This window comes from Clytia hemisphaerica, unplaced genomic scaffold, assembly GCF_902728285.1.
Source record: "Clytia hemisphaerica strain Z4C2 unplaced genomic scaffold, Clytia hemisphaerica genome assembly, whole genome shotgun sequence".
NCBI lineage: Eukaryota > Metazoa > Cnidaria > Hydrozoa > Leptothecata > Clytiidae > Clytia > Clytia hemisphaerica.
Window position 1 is genome coordinate 471164 of NW_027103414.1, and position 21122 is coordinate 492285.

The 21122-nt window shown below is 35.7% G+C and overlaps 2 protein-coding genes across 3 annotated transcripts; both read left to right on the forward strand.

The window, feature by feature from the left end:
• The first annotated feature begins 160 nt into the window (after positions 1 to 160).
• On the forward strand, positions 161 to 10618 carry LOC136797493 (CDP-diacylglycerol--glycerol-3-phosphate 3-phosphatidyltransferase, mitochondrial-like). Its single transcript, XM_067054069.1, has 5 exons — positions 161 to 552; positions 6734 to 6811; positions 7364 to 7638; positions 8200 to 8786; positions 10219 to 10618. Exons 1-5 carry the CDS (start codon positions 325 to 327, stop codon positions 10614 to 10616), a joined length of 1566 nt encoding a protein of 521 aa, XP_066910170.1. The 5' UTR covers positions 161 to 324; the 3' UTR covers positions 10617 to 10618.
• Positions 10619 to 11006: 388 nt separating this feature from the next.
• LOC136797495 (uncharacterized) lies at positions 11007 to 21122 on the forward strand. 2 transcript variants are annotated; one of them, XM_067054072.1, is made up of 4 exons: positions 11007 to 11202; positions 12371 to 12557; positions 20218 to 20371; positions 20997 to 21122. In XM_067054072.1, the coding sequence occupies exons 1-4, from the start codon at positions 11184 to 11186 to the stop codon at positions 21102 to 21104; spliced, it is 468 nt and encodes a 155-aa protein (XP_066910173.1). In that variant the 5' UTR covers positions 11007 to 11183; the 3' UTR covers positions 21105 to 21122. The 2 variants fall into 2 exon arrangements, with proteins under 2 accessions (XP_066910173.1, XP_066910172.1); XM_067054071.1 differs by lacking the exon at positions 11007 to 11202 and adding an exon at positions 11566 to 11680.

Sequence of the window (21122 nt, forward strand, 5' to 3'; positions counted from 1 at the left end):
ACACACTAGTGAAAAAACTGTTTACCTATTCATTTTGGCTGACAGGAGACAGAAGGCAAATCACAGCACCATATCCAGGGAAATTTTCATTCATTTTGTCCCTTTGGAAACAGAAAACAAAAGTCCCCCGTGTTTTGTATTGGTCTATTCTTAGTTAGCCAACAAAACCAAAATTGGAATATTTCAGATTAATTGCCCACTCGAGCACGGAAAACATAAACAAAGATGGTAGTGCGGTTGTGACAGATATTTTTACTGGAGAACACGTGTTTTCATGCTTCTCTTTTAATTTGGTAAACTTTTGTTGAAATTGTATTGTAAGCGATGATAATAAACAGGAAGATCGCCATGAGTTTTGGCATCATATGTTCTATGAAATCCATTTCAAAATTTGCTGGTGTTCGTTATTTTGCTGCTACAACAACAAACCATGGAACATCATGGAGTCAAAAGTGGTTCAAAAATGTCCAGCTGAAGTCTCCTGTTTTTTACTGTGATGCAAATGATATTGAAGTAATGAAAGATCCTCACGAGTTCTACAACAGTTTGAAGGTATATTCCATGTTATGCAAAATGCTACACTTTATTTGGAATGATGAATAGACCTTTTTTCAAAGAGGCCACCCTGTTGAATAATTATGTAGCAGTATAAACCTAACTCTTCATACAAAAATTACGGGAAACGCATGTTTGGACTTTGTACCCTATGCTGCACTCAAGCACTTAAAAGCCAAAGTCCCGCAAAGGCGGGACAAAAATCAGTTTTTTGAAGTTTGCCAAAAAACGCCACATAGAAGATTACTTTAATCGTAGAAAGTTTAGCGAAAGGCGAAACTAATTTTAGCGTATATTAGCGAGTCAGGAAAATCTTGATTTTTTTTGGATTTATTTTAGCAAATCACGATTTCAAAAAATTTCGCGTGGATAGCTAAATTTTAGCGAATACTCGTATTACATTATTATTGATTGAATTCATTTTCTAGCATTTCTTTGCACTGAAACCCTTCCTATTGATAAAAATGTATCAAGGCAATATAATCAGAAATTTCGCGTGGATAAATTTTAGCGATCTGGCGATTCGGCGTGTTTTAGCGAAAATAGGGAAAACTCGCTAAAACGCTAAAATTAGTCTCGCTAAAATTTCTACGATTAAAGTATTCAAATTCAGTATGTGAATAGAGCAGTAAAAAATACAACTTTTCTATTTTTCCTTTTTTTTGCAAAAGTTCTAGGCAGTGTAGACCTAACTCTTCATACAAAAATTACGGGAAACGCATATTTGGACTTTGTACTCTATGCTGCACTCAAGCACTTAGGCCAAAATCCCGCAAAGGCGGGACAAAAATCAGTTATTTGAAGTTTGCAAAAAAACGCCACATAGAAGATCTTTCAAATTCAGTATGTGAATAGAGCAGTAAAAAATACAACTTTTCTATTTTTCCTTTTTTTTGCAAAAGTTCAAGTAATGAAAATAAAGCAGTTACATCAAAATGCCTCGAAAATGTCAATATGAAAATTGCATAATCAGAGAATGTCTGTCTCGCTCATTATAAAAAGGCCGAGACAAACTTTCAATAATTGGATTGTAACATCGAGCTAAGTCTCTTTTGTTAAGTCACCAGGGGGTAAATAAAACAGACATTTATCGTTCGTTTCAACTTGACAATTCGTTTAAAACTCAGCCTCCTAAATATTTGGGGTAGGTAAAATATGTACAAAGAAATTCATATTTTTCCAACCCGGCGAATCTTTAAAAAAGAAGCGAACAATAAAATATCATTACCCTTTCCAAATAAACCTCTTCGGTGGCGAGCGTAGTCTACTCTGACGTAATTGTAAAATTTATGTGATGGGAGTTTGACATAGTAATGTAATGTTGTTTTGGGAATTATGCAGTTCTCTGGAATTTCGATTGAATTTATTCAGGTTGATTTTTTATGACTTCAAGTGGTACTTTTTCTAACGAGTTTGATTACTCTGTTCTCACACTTATGTCTTTTTTTTTCGCGTCCTTTTCCGTGATTACTTTTATTTATATTTTTAAAGACAGGTAAGAAGGCATATTGATGTAACTGTAAAGGGATAATGATAATTGAATACTATCCATTGATGATCCGCGGCACTATCGTAAAGCTAGAATCGCTTCGCTACACTGCTAGGAATAAAAATAAAGGGATAATGATAATTGAATACTTTCAATTGATGACAAGCGGCACCATCATAAAGCTAGAATCGCTTCGCGTACTCTTCGCTTGAGAAAATGATTGACAGATTGAAGTTTTTCACCCGCACAGGAGTTCGCGGAGCGTTCTCGGCTCAATCCTCGGGGTCGCGCTAAAAATGGTAGACTGAGCTATGATAGATCATTTCAATGGAAGTTGTTGGAATGTTTACAAGGCTCTTGACAGAAAATCGTTTGTTTTATTGTCAATGATGACAGTGCGGTTATTAATTTTGTTAAATCTGACAAATTGATGTTTGTAAGTGCACTTTATAGTTTTGATTCCCATTGAAGAATCATATTCTGGTTTTCATGTTATTAGATGCTGTTTTAGAGCTTTAGGTCTACACTGTTTGATTGCATTCGAATTCGAATCACAGCAATCTGCTATCGTGAGTGGTCCTAAATCCGACAGCCCTGCCTAAATCCGACCCCCCAAATAACTGCTATGAAAAAAAATTCTATGTTTACAAACATTCCCTCTCCAAGTTGAACAATAGACCTTTTTTCAAAGAGGCCACCCTGTTGAATAATTATGTAGTCCAGCAGAAAAACAATGATAAAACCATGCATAATTATTACAATATGCATGATACAGTAATTATGCATGGCTCTATTATTGTTTTTATGGCTGGACTACATAATTATTCAACAGGACGTCCTCTTTGAAAAAATGTCTATAAACTATTGTAAGAACTCTCTAAACAAAACATCTAACAAGATGACTAAAATGTCAAGATGTCAATTAATGTGATCAAAAACGTGTGAGTTGTAAAAAAAATTACCTCTATTATTGATTATTCTGAATCCGTTGCTCCTGTTTAAAATGTTAACAATTTTGTAATAAATAATTATATTTTGTATAAGAAGCAATTATTGTTATTTGGTTCAATTGGTTCAGTGTATCAAATCTCTCAGTTTAGTTGACACTGTGGTATCTTCATTGCGTCACAGCGGAAGGTTTGTTTTTATTTTAGTTTGTATCTTTGAAAGACCCCATCGGATTTAGGCGGGGTTGTCGGATTTAGGACCACTCGCGGTATCGAATTCAAAATATCGATAAATTTCAATTTTTGTAGAAAAATTTATCATTCAACAAAAACTCTTTGTTTTATCCTTATTGTATTCATGATCTGGTCCTACAGTCAATTTTTTAGGTCTGTAGCACCACTACAGTCGGAATTATGTGAATTCCGATTTGGGGGATCTGAGAGGGAATTTCTAGGGATTTTTAGGGATCTGAGAAAAGGAAAGTGCTCTGTTTCAAGAAACCTTATTATAGTTTTCGGAAATTTTAGATTTTAGTCTGTTTCGTACATCAATTGCACTATTAAAACTCAAGTTATTAAAAAAAACGAGTCAAAGTTTCCCCGATTTTTCATACTTCCATCACCAGATCACCGTGAATTATGTTCGATTAGTTCAATTAAGTTTATATTCGATAAAATTAAGTGCAATAGCCCACTCCTCTAGAGCTTTAGCGAAAACCAGATAAAAGTTAGTAGCGTAGCACACAAGACAATGAGATTGATTAATAATGCGAGCAAATGTAATTGAATCAATTTAACGTAATCGAATTCAATGGAACATAATTGAAGCAATCGAACAGCAAATCCTGGGTAATATTCAATTACAATTGGATTGCATACTGTAGTTGGCGAACGCAACAGTCTTTTGAAAAACTAATTACTCCACAGCAGTTACCTAGAGACAAGATAATTTATCATGTTTTTATTGGCTGAGGGAAAGTAAAGTATGTCGAGTAATTAGTTATTCAAAAGACTGCCGCGTTCGCCAAAAAATCTATTCAACAATTGAATGGCAATTATTCGATTGCGTTTAATTGATTTGAAGTTTGATTCTTCGATTAACACCATCTGGCTTAGGGTAAACTATTCAAGTAAAGAAGAAATTGTAGAAGAAAGTTACATAGGAATAGAGTTGAAGTAACAAAGAAATTAGATAAGAAAGTCATGTAGGAATAGAGTTCGAATAACAAAGAACTTGAAGCAGAAAGTCACAAAGGAATATATAAGTGAAAGTGGTGAAGAAGAAATTAAAGAAGAAAGTTTCGAAGGTATAGAGTTCAAGTAACAAAGAAATTAGAGAAGAAAGTTATGGAGAAATAGTGTTCAAGTAACGAAGAAACTAGAGAAGAAAGTTACGAAGGGATAGAGTTCAAGTAACGAACAAACTAAAGAAAAAAGTTATGGAGGAATAGAGTTCGAAGAAACAAAGCAATTAGATATGAAAGTTACGGAAGAATAAAGTTTGAGTAACGTAGAAATTGGATATGAAAGTTATTTCTAAGGAACTAGTAATAAAGTAGATAGTCCATGAATAAGCGAACGCCAAGATTAGTTTAGGTCACTGAAATATTGGTCGGTTATTTTCACAAATTCCAAAAATCTTCAGGTCGGTGATCTTTTGTTCTGGTCGATTTTAACTGATAACCGACCGCTATTTCGATTACTGAGGTTGTTCCATTAATTTTTTAAACTTCCTTGTCAACGCATTGTTTTTGTCTGGTGCAGAAAAGTATTATCAAATAACACTTGACAAACTGTCCAATGTTCTACATTTTGGAAATTCATGACACCAGACTTTTTTCCTTTAGCGTTTTAGCGCGCATCAGACACACCAGGCTAATTCACAACCTGACCAGTGTAGTTTAGAATTGTTGGGTGGGAAAAAGTTTCCTCGTTTGACATTATGTGTTCGGTGCTTTCATAAGTTCGGTGTGTCGGCAGGGTTGTTTTTGTTTTTTTAATCATACTTTAATCATTCAATTAGTTTGGTTGTTCGACAGGCTCAACAAGTATGATTGATTGAGTCTGGTCTATATACTTTGATGAGATTAATTTTTACAAGATTTAATTTTGCAATTTTTTTTATTTTTGTTGCAAATCATGTTATTCTATTTCATCGATATTAAGGTTTTTTTAAACTATATACAGGGGGGGGTCAACATTTAGAATACCAACCCATAGCCCAAAAACCTGACTTTTGACCTTTTGAGCTAAGTTAACACCACCACCCCAAAATTGGTATCGATACCAGCTTGAAAATCATAATTTTCAGAAAAAGGGGGGACCCACCCCCTTAATTTGGTATCGATACCAACAAGACTTTTTGAATTTGACAAAATATCTTGGGACCCACCCACTAATTTAGTACCAATACCAATCTGTACCAATCTGACAAATTTGACTTTAAAGCTGTTTAAAGGGGACCCACCCCCTCCCACACAAACATGGTACTAAGAGAAACTTAAAAAAAAACTCATTTTTGAAATACTCTTTCTTCAACACAACACAAAAAATGTCATATGCTAAAATAGAAAATGACTGAAAACTGACAATATAATAAAAACAAACCCAATGAAGCTAGCAAAATCAATTTGAATCAATATTATTTGAATATAATTAATGTGCAAAAACTAGGAGAAGCTATTATTAGTACATAATTTTAGAACAGAATAGATTCACTCATTAGCAAATGCTATCACAGAAAAGATGTTTTTGCTTCAGGCTTGATCAAAAATAAAACTTGAAAATATCGAAAAAGTCCAAAATAAACAAACTTCAAAGTCATTTATACTTATTACTCATTTACAGTCATTATACTCAAAAGCTAAAACAAATCCAATTGAAACCTGTTTAGACTGATATGCACCCTGGGCCTGGGGTATTTTCTAGCTATAAGGGCAAAAATTAGGAAAGTTTTGCTGTCATTTTGATATGGATACCAACTTTCTGAATCACATTATTTAAAAAAAGGGGGACCCACCCCCATCAATACCAACTTGACTTTTCAGACTTTTAAAGGAAAAAAAGACACCACCACCTGGCTATGGGTCTGGTATCTGGATGTTGACCCCCCCCCTACTATATAACACAAAATAAGAAAATGATAAATATTTTATGGTAAAAATGATTCTAGCTTAATTTCACTCCAGTTCCAATTTCTAGCTAAAATTACTAAAGGGTAAAAGAAACATTGTCCATGTTGTCTTTTAAAGTTTAAAATATAAAAACAGTTAAGCGATATATTTCGGTGGTATCGCCATTCTCAAGCTTATAAAAAAATAATTTATTAATTTTGATGAATCTAATTGGTCATCAAGTCCTGGTTTCTTGAGAGAAATAAAAGATGCTTCAAAATTTTTACGAGATCTCCAATTCTTTGGGCCATTGAGGATAATTTTCCATTGGAATTTGTGATCTGGGTAGGGTAAGCAAAAAAACTGCTTTTTAGAAATGGAGTCATGTAAATATTTTATGCATTTTCTTTTGTTTTTAGAATGTTTTTAATCGATTTTAATTACTCTCGAATAGATCTGAATTTTTAGATGTAGATAGGAATTTGTGAAATCTGATAGAAAACTTTTTTTTATAAGCTTGAGAATTGTGATACCACTGAATTATATCGCTGAACTGTTTTTAAATTTTAAACTTTGAAAAATGGCTTCAAATTATAACATAATACAATGTTGTCATTTAACTTTTCCAGGAATTATCTTCAAATGCTAAAGAGAGAATCACCTTGGCTTCCCTTTATCTTGGCAATGGAAAACTTGAAAAAGATTTGGTAGGAATTACTCAATTTCTTTTTTAAATATTTCGTGAAACCCATCTTTTCTTATCAGATGAATTCCTTTATTTTTAACCATAAGCTGCCATAAGTACTAGTTCCTAAAGCTCATTCCACGAATCGTTTCACTTCAATCATAGAGAAAAGAGGCGTGCCTTTTATGCTGTCAAAGCAGAAATAAGAATAGAATTTCTCCAAATTTGTGCTCCTACGGCGCGGGAGGGGGAGAAAGTCGTTCTTTTTTGCTTCAAAATGCTGTGTAACCTAACTGAAGACGCTAAATGGTGACCTTTAACTCTGATCATAGATTTGGTCTTTCATTTGAAAGGTCCAATCTCAAAATTATTGCCTGAGAAAACTATAAATTTTTTCTGTTTGTCTGAGCATAAATTTTGAGATTGACCCTGTTTATGTAGATCTCACTATGCAAAATGGGCCAATCTCAAATTTAAGGCTAGCTAGACAGAAAAACTGTAAGCTTTCTCACATACTAATTTTGTGATTAGCCCTTTTGATTTGTCAACGGTGATATTTACGTTTTTATCTTAGGTTGATATTATTTATAAAACAATGGACAATGCTTCTCAACCAATCAAATGCAACGTTCTACTAGAATACACCAGAGGATCAAGAGGCTCGAACAATTCGAGAACAATGCTTTTGCCAATAGTCAACAAGTTCACTAAAGATACAAATGTTGCCCTGTTTCACACACCAAATTTGAGAGGTCTTTTGAGGAAGATTGTTCCTGAACGTTTTAATGAAACAATCAATGTATCGCATTTGAAAGTTTACTTATTCGACGATACACTTATTATTAGTGGGTAAGATCCCCCTTTATTCCTGATTTTTCGCTAAGGGGTTATTTTGATTTTAAATTTGAGTAGGGGGAGGGGGTTAACTAGTGTTATTTATCATATTTTTATCATTTCGGCAATTTTTTATTAGAGTTCGATAAATAAAGCCATGTTATCTTTCTGTTTCCAGATGGTCATTAAAGTGTATCCTCGCTGACCTTAGATATCTCTGGACCAAGTTACTCAATGCCGGCCAAGCAAAGTCTTTGATCGGAGTTTTTTTGAAATTGGTACCCGCGGAGAGAGCGGTAGATCTTATTTCGCTTGTACACTAATGATATAGCGCCGTTTATCGGTAGGCAAAGTTTCAAACACTACAATGGCTTCTTTGCGGGTACCTACTCTCAAAAAACTTTGATCAAAGATGGCGGATATAGCTTGGTCCAGGGATATATAAAGGTCAGTGTGTCCTTTTTTATTTCAATTATCCTCTATATGCAAAATAATTGTAAAATGTAATGAGTGTTCCCTGGAAAATGGAGAGGTTTATATTTTATTGTACACTTCTTTACTTTGTCTTGTTCTCAGGGCGAATCTTAGCAACGATTACTTCACGAACCGGCAAGATCGCTATATCATGTTCAAGAATAACAAACAACTATGCGATTATTTTGATGATTTAGTTCAAACCATCTCCCAATTTTCATTCCAACTAACACCACATGACACAGTAAAAATGAAAGACAATTTTCCCTTTCATCCATACAAAAGTCGTAAAAAAGATTTCAATAAAGCTGCAGAGAGACTATTAAAGGATTTTATACTGAAATATTCAACCAGGCGTGAAATTTTCGATGGAAATTGCGTTGAGAGATTAACTTGCACTGCAGGAACAGAACTACCGAAAGACCAACATTCAACTCTAAAGAAAAACAATAAAGATACTCTAATATTCCCATTACTTCAAATGAAAACAATGGGTATAGACCAAGACGAAGAAGTCACATCCAATATCATTTCATTTGCACCACCACCCAGTCAATTAGTTTTAGCAACAGCATATTTCAATCTTACTGACCGCTATTGGGATGCAGTATGCGAGAATGATTCCGAAAATCGCCTGATCATGGCACATCCGAAGGCAATGGGATTCTATAAAGCTCCCGGTATGGCCGGTAAGTCCAGTTTTATCTTCTTCAAACGTACACGTTTTTTTTTTCATGAAAAATAGGCTGATTATGTCAAGAAGTTTAGAAACATGTAAGAAACATTTAAGGCTCAAAAGGCCGATTTCTTAAGAAACATTGAGGCTGCTTGGTAAAACTAGTAAAACTAGTTTCAAAACTGCAGCATCTTCTCACTTTTTAACTCTCATTAAAATGTGTAAGTACAGTCTACAGTACAGGTTATCAAAGCATGCAGTTCTATACAGATTATCATTTGAACCATTTGAAATTTACTTTAATTTACTAATTTACTGACAAACTTGAGTATGTTTTATTTTGATTATCGTGATAAAAATTTGTGATTCTAATTTATTGTCTCTCGACACTCTATTAATGTCTTTCATATTCCTTGATCATTTGAGTTACACGCTTTTTTTTATAAGAATGGTGTTTTTTCATTTCATCATGGATATTCTTAACGTTTCGGCAAAAATCATCCAAAAATATTCTTACGGTATTCTAAGGTTAAGATCGAAATTGGCAATCTACAGCGGTTAAAATGCATTAAAATGGCATTCTTAGGTTCATTTGCTAAATTCCATGATGGTGATATTCTTACCATATTCTTAATTTTTTGGCCATTTTATAAGAATGGTGTTTTTTCATTTCATCATAGATATTCTTAACTTTTCGGCAAAAATCATCCAAAAATATTCTTACGGTATTCTTAGGTTAAGATCGAAATTGGCAATCTACAGCGGTTAAAATGCATTAAAAATGGCATTCTTAGGTTCATTTGCTAAATTCCATGATGGGTGATATATTCTTACCATATTCTTAATTTTTTGGCCATTTTATAAGAATGGTGTTTTTTCATTTCATCATGGATATTCTTAACGTTTCGGCAAAAATCATCCAAAAATATTCTTACGGTATTCTTAGGTTAAGATCGAAATTGGCCATCTACAGCGGTTAAAATGCATTAAAAATGGCATTCTTAGGTTCATTTGCTAAATTCCATGATGGTGATATTCTTACCATATTCTTAATTTTTTGGCCATTTTATAAGAATGGTGTTTTTTTCATTTCATCATGGATATTCTTAACGTTTCGGCAAAAATCATCCAAAAATATTCTTACGGTATTCTTAGGTTAAGATCGAAATTGGCAATCTACAGCGGTTAAAATGCATTAAAAATGGCATTCTTAGGTTCATTTGCTAAATTCCATGATGGTGATATTCTTACCATATTCTTAATTTTTTGGCCATTTTAATAAGAATGGTGTTTTTTTCATTTCATCATGGATATTCTTAACGTTTCGGCAAAAATCATCCAAAAATATTCTTACGGTATTCTCAGGTTATCATGGACATTCTTATAAAGTGTATTCTTATAAAAAAAGCTTGTAGTTTTAAACTCGTTATTTTCTTTTCTTACAGGTGGCATACCAAACGCTTACAGTCTAATTGCCTTACGGCGTTACCGTCAATTACAAAACAACAGACAAACAGACAAAACTAAATTCTATGAATTTCATCACCCTGGTTGGACATTTCACGGCAAAGGATTGTGGGGTATATTGAGTGATGTCAAAAATGCACCAATAGTTACACTTATAGGATCACCAAATTTTGGAAAACGTTCCGTGTACCGTGACATGGAAGCACAGGTTGCCATAGTTACCGTAAATAAACAATTGAAAGAAGATTTGATAGAAGAAAGAGACTCATTTTTTGAGAATACAACTTTGGTGTCTCGTCAAACTTTCAACGATAAAGAGAGGGCACCTTCTTGGTGGGTTTGGGGTATAGCCACTTTCATGAACAATTTTTTCTAAAAGATTGTACTAGAAAGGTGTCTATTTTATCCCCTCCCCTAACTTGAGACACTACAAGGGTTTGTATGTGATCATGTACTTTTTCGACGTTTTTTGACTGTTTTTATAATGACTTTTGACTTTATACCTCCATATCTTGATAACTACTTTTCTAAAATTAAAAAATGATGGATCAAAATTTAAGTTTGTCTTTCCTCTTTACCACGAAAAGAGAATTTAGTTAAAATTCAATTTTTTTTGGACACAGTTACCCTCCAAACTCTTATACTTTTTCGTGGTTCACCCGGTATAAATTGATAAAATTAACCATTATAAGTCTCAAAAGTTGAAATTTAAGAATGAAAAATTGTCGTGTCAAAGAGTTTTATCAGAACCTTTAAGTACCTGCAACTGTATCAATAAAATCGAAAAGTGTTTCATCATAAATCGTGTTGTGTCAGGTTTTATATGCAAACCCGATTGAAGTGGAAGCAAAATAAAGAGGCTGGCAAGTTTATTTTCTTGAAAAAGCTGAATAAATGAAAAAGCGAAGTAAATTTCTCGAGTTATATAAAATCTATCAATCCAATGATAAACTTGTTAAAAGGTAACTTTAAATAGAAAACTTCAATATTTTATATATATATTGGATACTTCATAAATACATCAGATTTATAACTAGCTGTCGAACTTATATTCCATGAACTGTTTCTTAAGGGACAAGATTTGACTTGATTCTTTGGACTTTATTTTCTATAAAAATCGTCTCGTTGATCGTTGATTGTTACTATAGTATGTTAGTGTTTAGTATTTTGAAGGCTCGGAGGTAAATTTTCGAAATTCAGTCGCTCATAGAGTCGATTTTCAAACTTTGGGTCTGACATACCCCGTCACTTCACAAAGTACCTTCCTCCTCTCCAGGCCTAAAGACCGACTCTCTTACAGAAGACTTTGTATTTTTAAAATTTAATCTATTGTTGAATTTGAGAAATCTAGAAATTCAAACCTTGTGCGACAAGAGATGTATTTCATCATTTTGTTCGTTATTTTACACCTCTCAAATGCAATTACTTTGAAAAACTGTGGTAAGTTTCGCTCCCATACATTTCTTATGAAAACCAGTGCAGTGTGCTATTTAATCTTATTGGTTTTTTTATTTGATTTCTAGTTTAAAGCCAGCTGAGGTTATGGTTATTTTCTTCATTTTAAACTTTAAGAGTCTGCTATTTTTATAATTTTCTTTCAACCCACTATTTGTAAATGTTGTTAGTTTTAAGATTAACTCTATCAAAGTGAAACTAGATTATTAAAGGCTTTTGTAAAAAATCAAAAAAAAATTGTATCCAACATTTAAAAACCATTGTTGAACGTAATGTTCCACAAAAAGTCACGTAGAAAAATTATGAAGTTGCATGAATAGTCATCTGTCCAACAACGTCCAACATAATTGGTCAGCCAAACTGAGCTTTAAAATGGGTGTTTGCCTAAAGTGGCAACCGTATACTGGGAACTCTAAGTGGGAACCCAAGTGGGAACTCTAAGTGGGAACCCAAGTGGGAACCTCAAGGTGAGAACCCAAAAGTGGGAACCCTAAAGTGGGAACCCCAAAAAAACGAATCATGAAAACATATCGAAAACATCACTAATCCGCAAAAACGATATGTTTTCATTTTTTAATCTTTTAATCCCCTATTGTCCTAGAACCATTCATTATATACTACTCCTATAGCTGTCGGTAGAGTCAATCAAATCTTGGGTTATGTTTACATTTTTAGACAAAGATGCACCAATTCAACTATCACTCACTCAAGCACCAAAACAACTACCAATCCAAAACAATGCTACACTTCACATCTCAGCTGGTGTTCAAATCAAGAATTATACTGTTCCACGAAATATCAGAGTTGAAGTAGATGTCTCTAAGAAAATCTTGTTTTGGGTCAAAATTCCCTGTTTTGGGTGGTATGTTAATTGTTATTGTTTTTATGTGTTGAATGACCTTGATACTCTTGGAAATTGCTCGATGTGGGTACATCCGTTATATAAAGGCAAGATTCGCGCCACGTTGAGTAGTGCTTCCACGAGGGTACCAATTTTCTATAAACCTTGATTGTGGAATTATCGGACACAGGTGTTCGTAACGTTATGAATTGATTGAATGTATGTTCAAACTGAAAAATAAGTTTGATACAAATTGATCTAAGTTGATAAATTACAAATTTGATTGAAAAACTTACTTTAGAAAATTTGAGTTGACAAAGCCTTGATATAAAATAAAGTTTAGAAAATATTAGCTTACCAGCCTGCCAAATGTGAATTGATATGTGAAAATAATTCCAAATGGTTCAATGTAAATGTATATGTAAATGTTCAAAATGAATGTTGAAAACTTGATTCAAGTTTGTTCACTGAGTTCTTGAAAACATTCTGGTCTCTTCATACCACACTCACGCCTTATGATATGTGATTACCACACTTTCGTCGATTTTGACGTCTTCGCATCCTTTGATGAGTTGGCTACCAGAGTCGATGAAGAGCTTCTGAGGATAACCATGGTGAGATGCAAATCGTACGAACGCTTGGATGAAGGCGACAGTGCTGTAGTCGTCCATGATCTTGATTGATGTAGCTGAAGTGGTCATGCAGCAGAAGACCGTCAACCAAAGCTTGATTGTTGATCGTCTGTGGTGATTGCAGTATGCCTTTACAGGCCCTGCAAGATCAATCTGAGAATAATAAAATGCAGGGGCAATTGTTAATTGAGGAGACGAGAGCTTGCCCATTTCAATGCTCACAGTCTTCTTCTCGATGTACCGACATCGAGTACAGTTTCGTTTGATACGTTTGACAATTTCACGTCCTTCAAGAACGTAAGCTCTCTTAAGGACAAAACGTAGAATTGATTCGTTACCACTGTGTTTCACTGTTTCGTCATAACAGTGAACCTCGTTGATGATGCTGTATGCTAAAGGCGAGTGTTTGTCGACGAGTGGAACGAAGAAGCTTGTTGATTGCAAGTCGTGCATTGATGATGCCATTGGAGTGACGATGTTGATGGCTTCTGTTGGTAGAAACCGTCCTGAGTAGTAAAGGATGCCACTGACTTCTTGGCTGACTTTGTTGTAGACAGATGGCTTGTTGAAATGTTTGACCTCCATCGTTGCTTTGCGAAAGAAATAATCTTCCGCTTGCTTGATGTCGTCTTTGGATGGACCATTGCTTGATTGATCGAACTTTGCTGTGGCTGATCTCGTCTTTTTCTTGTTGTTTCTCATCCATCTCATCTTTCTGATGCTCTTGATAACTATTGCTAAAACTCTAACAACAGTTTTGAATCGAAATTTGTTTGGATCAATTAAATAATCCGAGAAGGTGTATCTTGCTTTTACTTCCGATGGAACAACAAAGTTGATGTTGCATGTAACATCAAGAGGTGCCTTTAAATCTATTGACTTTAATGCCTGTGTTTCTTTGTGAAACTCTTGAAGATCTTTAGAGGTAAGAATAATTTCGCTTACCTTTTTAACAGGAAACTTGGATTCATCTTGGTGCATCCAGTCTTGGCCGACGAACCATTCTGAGTTTGGCTGGACCTCTGATAACTGGACACCTCTCCTTGTTGCTAAGTCAGCCATCATTTTGATTGGAGTCGATGAATCGCCAGTCTTCGATGTTTGTGAGTCGATGGACTTCGATTACTATGTTTTCGAACCCACTGCTTGAGTTGAAGCTCAGTGTTTGATATCCAATGAAGCACGATGGTGTTGTCTGTGATTTTCAAGCATCTCTTGTGATGTTGTTGGAATGCTCTCTTGACAACTTCACCAGTGTGTACGTTTATCAATGCTGCAAACATCTCTGCTCGAGGTGTGTTGATGGTTGAGGAAGAGTTTTTGATCGTGCAAATACAAGTTGTGACGAATACGTACCATTTCCTTTTGAATACGAGTGTAGATGGCAGCACAACTAGTGATGGGCTTGCATCACCGAAGTCGAGGGTTGAGATGTCGAGATTGAGTGCATCTTCAGGAATGATTGTGCGGTGAAATTTGATGTCTTTGATTTCTTGGATCATGTCGAAGTGGGATGTCCATAGTGAGCGAAGTGAGTCTGGAGGACGTCATCCCATTGAAGTTTGTGATTGACTAGTTTCATGCAGATCGAGTTTGAGACCAGCAGTGATTGGAGTCATCTTTCCAGTTGGGTCGAAGATTTCAGATACTTTGGAAACGCAGTGTCTTCTTGTGAGTCGAGATGGAATTGTACCTGATGATTCTGTCGGTTCTTCCCCCTTTGCTTTCGAGCAAAATTCATTTCGGAGATGTCAAGTGATAGTTTGTCGATCTTTGGGTACCAGATCATTCCCCCAACAAATAGACTTGCCATCATGTGAGAGCTTCAGGTGGGTCACTGCCACTGAAGGTAAATCCTTTGAGTCGAAACCCACCTTTGTTGACGACGATTCTAAGCTGTCGGCGGTTTCCATGGCTTCCTGTAATGAATCTTGACCTGAAATGCAGTCGTCGACGTAAACGTCCTTGTTGACAACTTCGTTGACGCGAGGGTACTTGTCCTTTGAGTGGTCAGCTGTCTTTCGTAGGGCAAGTTCAGCCTGGTTTCCACTTGACTTTACCCCATAGATCAAGGTTTTGATGATCTTCTCTATGAGGTGGTTGGTTGGATTGAGATCGGTTTGACCACAAATACTTGGAGGCCAATGGGTCTTCGTTCAATTTAACCGTATTATACATTTTACTTACATCTGTATGATAACAATGCGTCTGATACTCCAACGGATGAGGTTTCGATCATCTTATTCATGTTGTTGCGACCTTGGCAAGTTGTTTGAGGCTATATCCACTGTAGTAGGCGGGAGGCGTCAACCACTACTCGACAGGGTGTGAGATGGAATTGGTCTTCCAAACTGCCTCCATGGAATGAAGTTCTGGACTGGTTTTTACATAATTTGATTTGTTGTTCGTTAGATAGATTTTTGACAAAATCGACATGTCTAAGTCGTGGAGCTTTTGCTCGGAGGCGATGACGTTTCTTGTCGATTGGAAATTTTGACAACTTCTTCACTTTGCTCGTAGACTTGAGTGCTTTCCATCGATTGGGATTGAGTTTTACTGTCGGGTCGTTGTACAAAGGAAGAATCGATGGCTGATGCTTTCGAGTCCTGTGACGGATTGGTCGTAGACTTGTTCGGACTTCCTCTTGGATGCGTAGGGTTCGATGTTTCATGGTTTTTGCATCTTTGCACGATCGACATTTGATGCAACGATAACTCACTTCGGAACCGGCAGATTCGACCTCGTGAATCTCTTCTCTGCCTTGGAGACGAAGATTTGATCATTGTGGACGTGGTAGGTGTCTTCACCGAGTCTTTAAAGCCGAATAATGAACATCGGGTGATTCGATAGCCAGAAATACGCTCTGAGTGACTGGAGATGAAGCTTGTTCGATTTGTGATACCAACGTGCAGCATTTGATTGAAGACACGATTGTGGACTACCGATTACACCACGAGATCCATCACTGTTTTTGAAGAATGACGATAGATGTTAAACCTGATGGAAGTTGAAGATTATCTCGGGTGGTACGCGATACTTGATTCCGATGATAAAATCGACATCACCCCAATGGACCTTGGAAGTTTGGTAGTAAGCTGGCGTCTTGGTTGGTTATTCTAATTCGTCTTGGATATCTTTTTCACTTCTTCAATGATGAGTTGAAGTAGCTTAGTACGTTCCAAGCAGACGCCAGTGAATGATGCAACCGGTTGGTGTCGAACATGGGATGATACGGTATACATCCAGGGAGATTCAGTATGTTGTCCCCGATTCCACCAAGTGAATTGGACGCGTATCTTTTGTACAGTTGCTTGGGGGTAGTCGTTGGATGGCGTTGAATTTTGAGACGAAGTCACTACATCCTGAATCGTAGAAGAGGATTGTTGGTTGTTGATTGTGATCGTTTGAAGTTGATAGATGGCTATCAGTGTGGTGGGACGAATGATGGCCTTCTTTCGATTGAAGTGAAGTCCCATGTCTTTGACGAATGTGGAAGCTGTTCGTTTTCTCATACATTCCTGTATGGTGGATTGGTCGTTTCATGCTTGTGATCCTCACATACGAGTACGTGCTTTCTGGTTTGAGTCCGCTATTGTGTGAACTGGATTTTGACATGTAAAATCGTTGACAACGACCTTCCTTATGGGGATGGGCAAAACGCTCCAGGGAACAAACATTGGTAGCAAAGCCTTTAGCCTGTTAACTCGTTGAATCTTCACGGGGGTGAATTAAATTTTTCACAACGAAGTACTGGATCCTAGAACCTCCTGGGCCACTGTAACGACGGGTCGGTGACCACAGATATACATAATTTGGATCTCTTACCCCCCTCCTCCTGATGGTGTCCACTTTGACGATTTTAGGTGGATCATTCTTGGGTGGTCGTTCTTAGATCTTCTTCGATTCTTAAAAACACTTTCCTTGGGTGATACGATCCTTCTCCGGAAACTGGTGAATTTCCCCAGAGATCTTCTCCTTCCAGGTCTTCTTCACAAGTGATTTAACCAACGATTTGTCTGTGTTCACCGATCACCTTGCTAACTTCTCGAGACTGTTGCTGTAGTACAATCTTCCTTCAACATTGGTATTTGGCGAGTTCATGGTGTTTGATGAGGCTGTGAGTTCACCAAGTGATTCGATTTCTTCTCAAGGTTTTGGATTTGAGCGTGAGGTTAAGTTTGTCGAATTGTTGGAGCTTTTGTCAAGCATCACTTGTGGTGCATGCAAAATTTTCTTAAGCCTCTCATAATCTCGTCAATAGCATTTGAATCTTGACTAACAACAATGCAGTATGTTCATAATTCATTTTTAACAAGTCTGGTAACAAGTGTTTAGGCGTATTTCGAAGATGGAATTTCTCAAATTTCTCTTTGAAGGTGAGATGTCATAAGTTGAGTCGTCCCCCAAATTTCTTAAGTTCGATCGTTAACTACTGTCAAGCATCATTTGTGTTTATCAACTCCCTTTTTTCTCAAGTTCAGTCTAGTTATTTTTGTAGAGTTGAATTTCTGAAGAAAAGTTTTCATACCCTCCTCTTTGGCCTGACCACCATATTGAACAAGTAGAGTGATTTTGGTGTCAGGTCTGTGAGACGTCTTTCAAGGTGAGGGATATTGGTACTGGTTTGTGATGTCTGCGTCACTTAGCTCTGGAAGTTTGTCTGAGAGAGTTCATTCTCCAGTGATGATTTGAGGGATGTATGCTTGAGCTGATGTCTTTGACCAAACGAGTGTCTTGATTCGTTTCTTCTCTCTTTTACTTTCAATGTCTTGATTTCAGCTAGTAAAGTTTTGGCACCTTGCTTCATTGAAGAAAAATTTTCGGAATTCTTTGTCGGGGACAATCTTCTAGACGAATGAAAAATCTCGAAGGGTGTTCCTTAATTTTCTCTAATGATGTGAAATCTTTATCCAGGATTTGATGCTTGCTGATGGATCAACTTGATGCTCGTCTATAAGTCTGCAAGCTCAGCGTGAACGATCTTGTAATCGATGGCTAACGATGCAATCTCAGCAGCCATTTGCGTGTGGGATAGCTACTTCTGATGTAGGAGGTTTGTTTTTCACGACTTACAAAGTCTTATAATTGATTTGGTCTTTTGTCTCAAACGATTCCTTCTCATTGATTTGATATGGGTGTGTGAAATTGATTGGATGACGTGAACGTCAGCTTGAGTCTGTGTGCGACGGTTTGTTGAGCGTCAGCAACGATTGGTTAATGTCGTACGACAGTTTGTTGAGTGTCGGTGACGATTGGTTTGATGTCGGATGATGGTTGTGAGCATCGGCGACAATTGACTTGATGTCGGATGACGTTGTTGAGCGTCGGCGACAATTGATATTTGTGCTGTTTGAATGTGGAATTATCGGACACAGGTGTTCGTAACGTATGAATTGATTGAATGTATGTTCAACAAAAATAAGTTTGATACAAATTGATCTAAGTTGATAAATTAAAATTTGATTGAAAAACTACTTAGAAAATTTGAGTTGACAAGCCTTGATATAAAATAAAGTTTAGAAAATATTAGCTTCAGCCTGCCAAATGTGAATTGGAGTAAAATAATTCCAAATGGTTCAATGTAAATGTAATGTAATGTTCAAAATGAATGTGAAAACTTGATTCAGTTTGTTCACTGAGTTCTTGAAAACATGCTGGTCTCTTCATACCACACTCACGCCTTATGATATGTTATTGAATGAGAGTGAAAAAAGCTGAAAAGTGAGATCTGATATGCGAGCTCTCGAATGCTCACGGGAGACATTAATTGATAAATATAAAAAACTAATTGACAAATGACGTCATAATGACCTATGCGTATAATAATTTTTTTTTTTTTTTTAATTGCTTTTCTTATAAATAAATAATATCTTTTGCACGTTCGTGCTACATTGATCAAGACAATGATTGGTCGAAATCATAATAGTATATTCGGTGTTTAAATAGGGCTCAGTGGGTGAAACAAGTGACAGTGATCTTTTCTTTTTTAAGTCTAGCTCTCTACAATCATCGTCAAAATCTATTGAGAATTTAGCTTATTTCTTTGTTCTTCGAAATTTGGAGTCCAGGCGAGAAAGTCGATTTTGGGCCATCTCTTAAATTTAATCTGAAATTTCAATTTGGCACGGGTTTATAGACTTCCAGGCTATCTGCGGAGCCTTATTGGACCATTTTTGAACTTTTGGATCCTCAGATCCTAAGTCTTAAAAGTCTAGCGTTGAAACGCTACCTTTCCAACCTTCCAAATCATTTGTAGTGTTGAAAATTTGTGGGAATTTCTCTTTTTTCTAAAATATTACGACCATGATTGTAGATCTACAATCAGCGCCGTAATATTTGGCATAAAAGTAGAATTCCCTCAAAATTCTTAAATGCTTTAAATTAAAGTACAGTTGGAAAGAAGAGCTTTAACTCTCACTGAGTTTTAACATGAGACTTAAGTTACAAGACTTAAGATCTCAGGATCTAAAAGCTCAAAAGTTTTCCAATAAGGCTGAGCATGTATAGCCTGAAAGAGGGTACCTCCCAAATCGTAAAATCCAATGAAACAAAGTGGAAGTACTGAAATCGTAATTCTCGCCCGAGCTTTAAATTTTGAAAAACGTTAAAATTCCCAAAATTGGCAATATGTTTCGGCACTGATCGTAGTGATTGTTTTTTTGAGACTAGGATGTATGTAAACAATGTATTCAGAATTGAAATTTTGCCTTTTCGCCATTAGTGTTGTAAAATGTTTTTAAGGTTTTAGTTTTACATAAGTTTTCTTGTTTCTTATCAGACACATGTTTTATATCAGGCTGGCATCTCCTATTGATATATTGTGTTCGATTTCCTGTTGAATAAACAAAAATCCTTTTTTTCCTTCTCTCTAACCAATGATGCTCCATATCCGTGTCAATTCAATATGAAAAAGCATGCAATTTAAAATTGATGAGTAACCAAACGATATCAACTTAGTTTAAAACTATGAAGTTTAAATTTCAGCAGCACAATTTTTAGGACAAAATTTCAAAAATTTATTCCTTTTTATTCAACTTGTTTCTTTTAAGTGATTTTTCATTATCATGCGACAAGATGCCAGAGATTTGTATGGTGAACGACTTTTGTAAGGATTGTTCTGTCAATGTACGAAACATTAAAGTTCGAATGCCAGCTGATATTGAACAACAACTTCCAAGATTTTTACCAAACTTTGTCATAAATGTAAGTATTGGTGTGGCTGCTCAAAATTTGTACCCAGTCCCTTAGTTAACGTTTTCCTTCATTCTTATATTGCGTGTACATTAGTAAAATCAACAATTGCCCTGGGTACGAAATTTTTTTTGTACTGGCTGCGACTTTTTTGTTTTAAAGCAATCCTTGTACAGTTAAGTACCTTTAAACTACCGGGTGTGCCACAAATAAGTTACCCTCTTTGATTTGATATTGTAGGCATTGAAAAAAAGAGATTATTATAAAGATTGTTTCGGAATCATCCAAAGGAAACCTAACTTAAATTGGGTGTATTACTTTTTAATTTTACTTCATTGGTTCAAAAGTTATGTTCAAAAACCTAAAATATCTTGAAAAATGTCAAAAAAAGGTCAAAAAGTCATTCCTTTACTACTTACTATACAAGTCAAAGAAATCATGGAAAACAGGTTTTCAAAAGTTGGGTATTGCTATTCATTGATTCTAATATACTAAGGGAAGAAAACCTTGAGGGTGGTGGTAACCTTTGATAAATGTAACCTGCTACCACGTCAAAGATACTTTGCAACTGTCTCTAAAAGGTAACTTTAACTTTCCCTGATTAATTTCTTGCTATTTTTCTATTCATATTTCGTAGGGTCATTATTGGGCAAGATTGAGGCTGATCAACAAAGACAAACCTAAAGAGACAGTGGCTTGTATAGAAGTTGAAACTGATGTAAAAAGTCATGCTAAGAAGAAGTAAAATCTGAAAGCTAAGAAA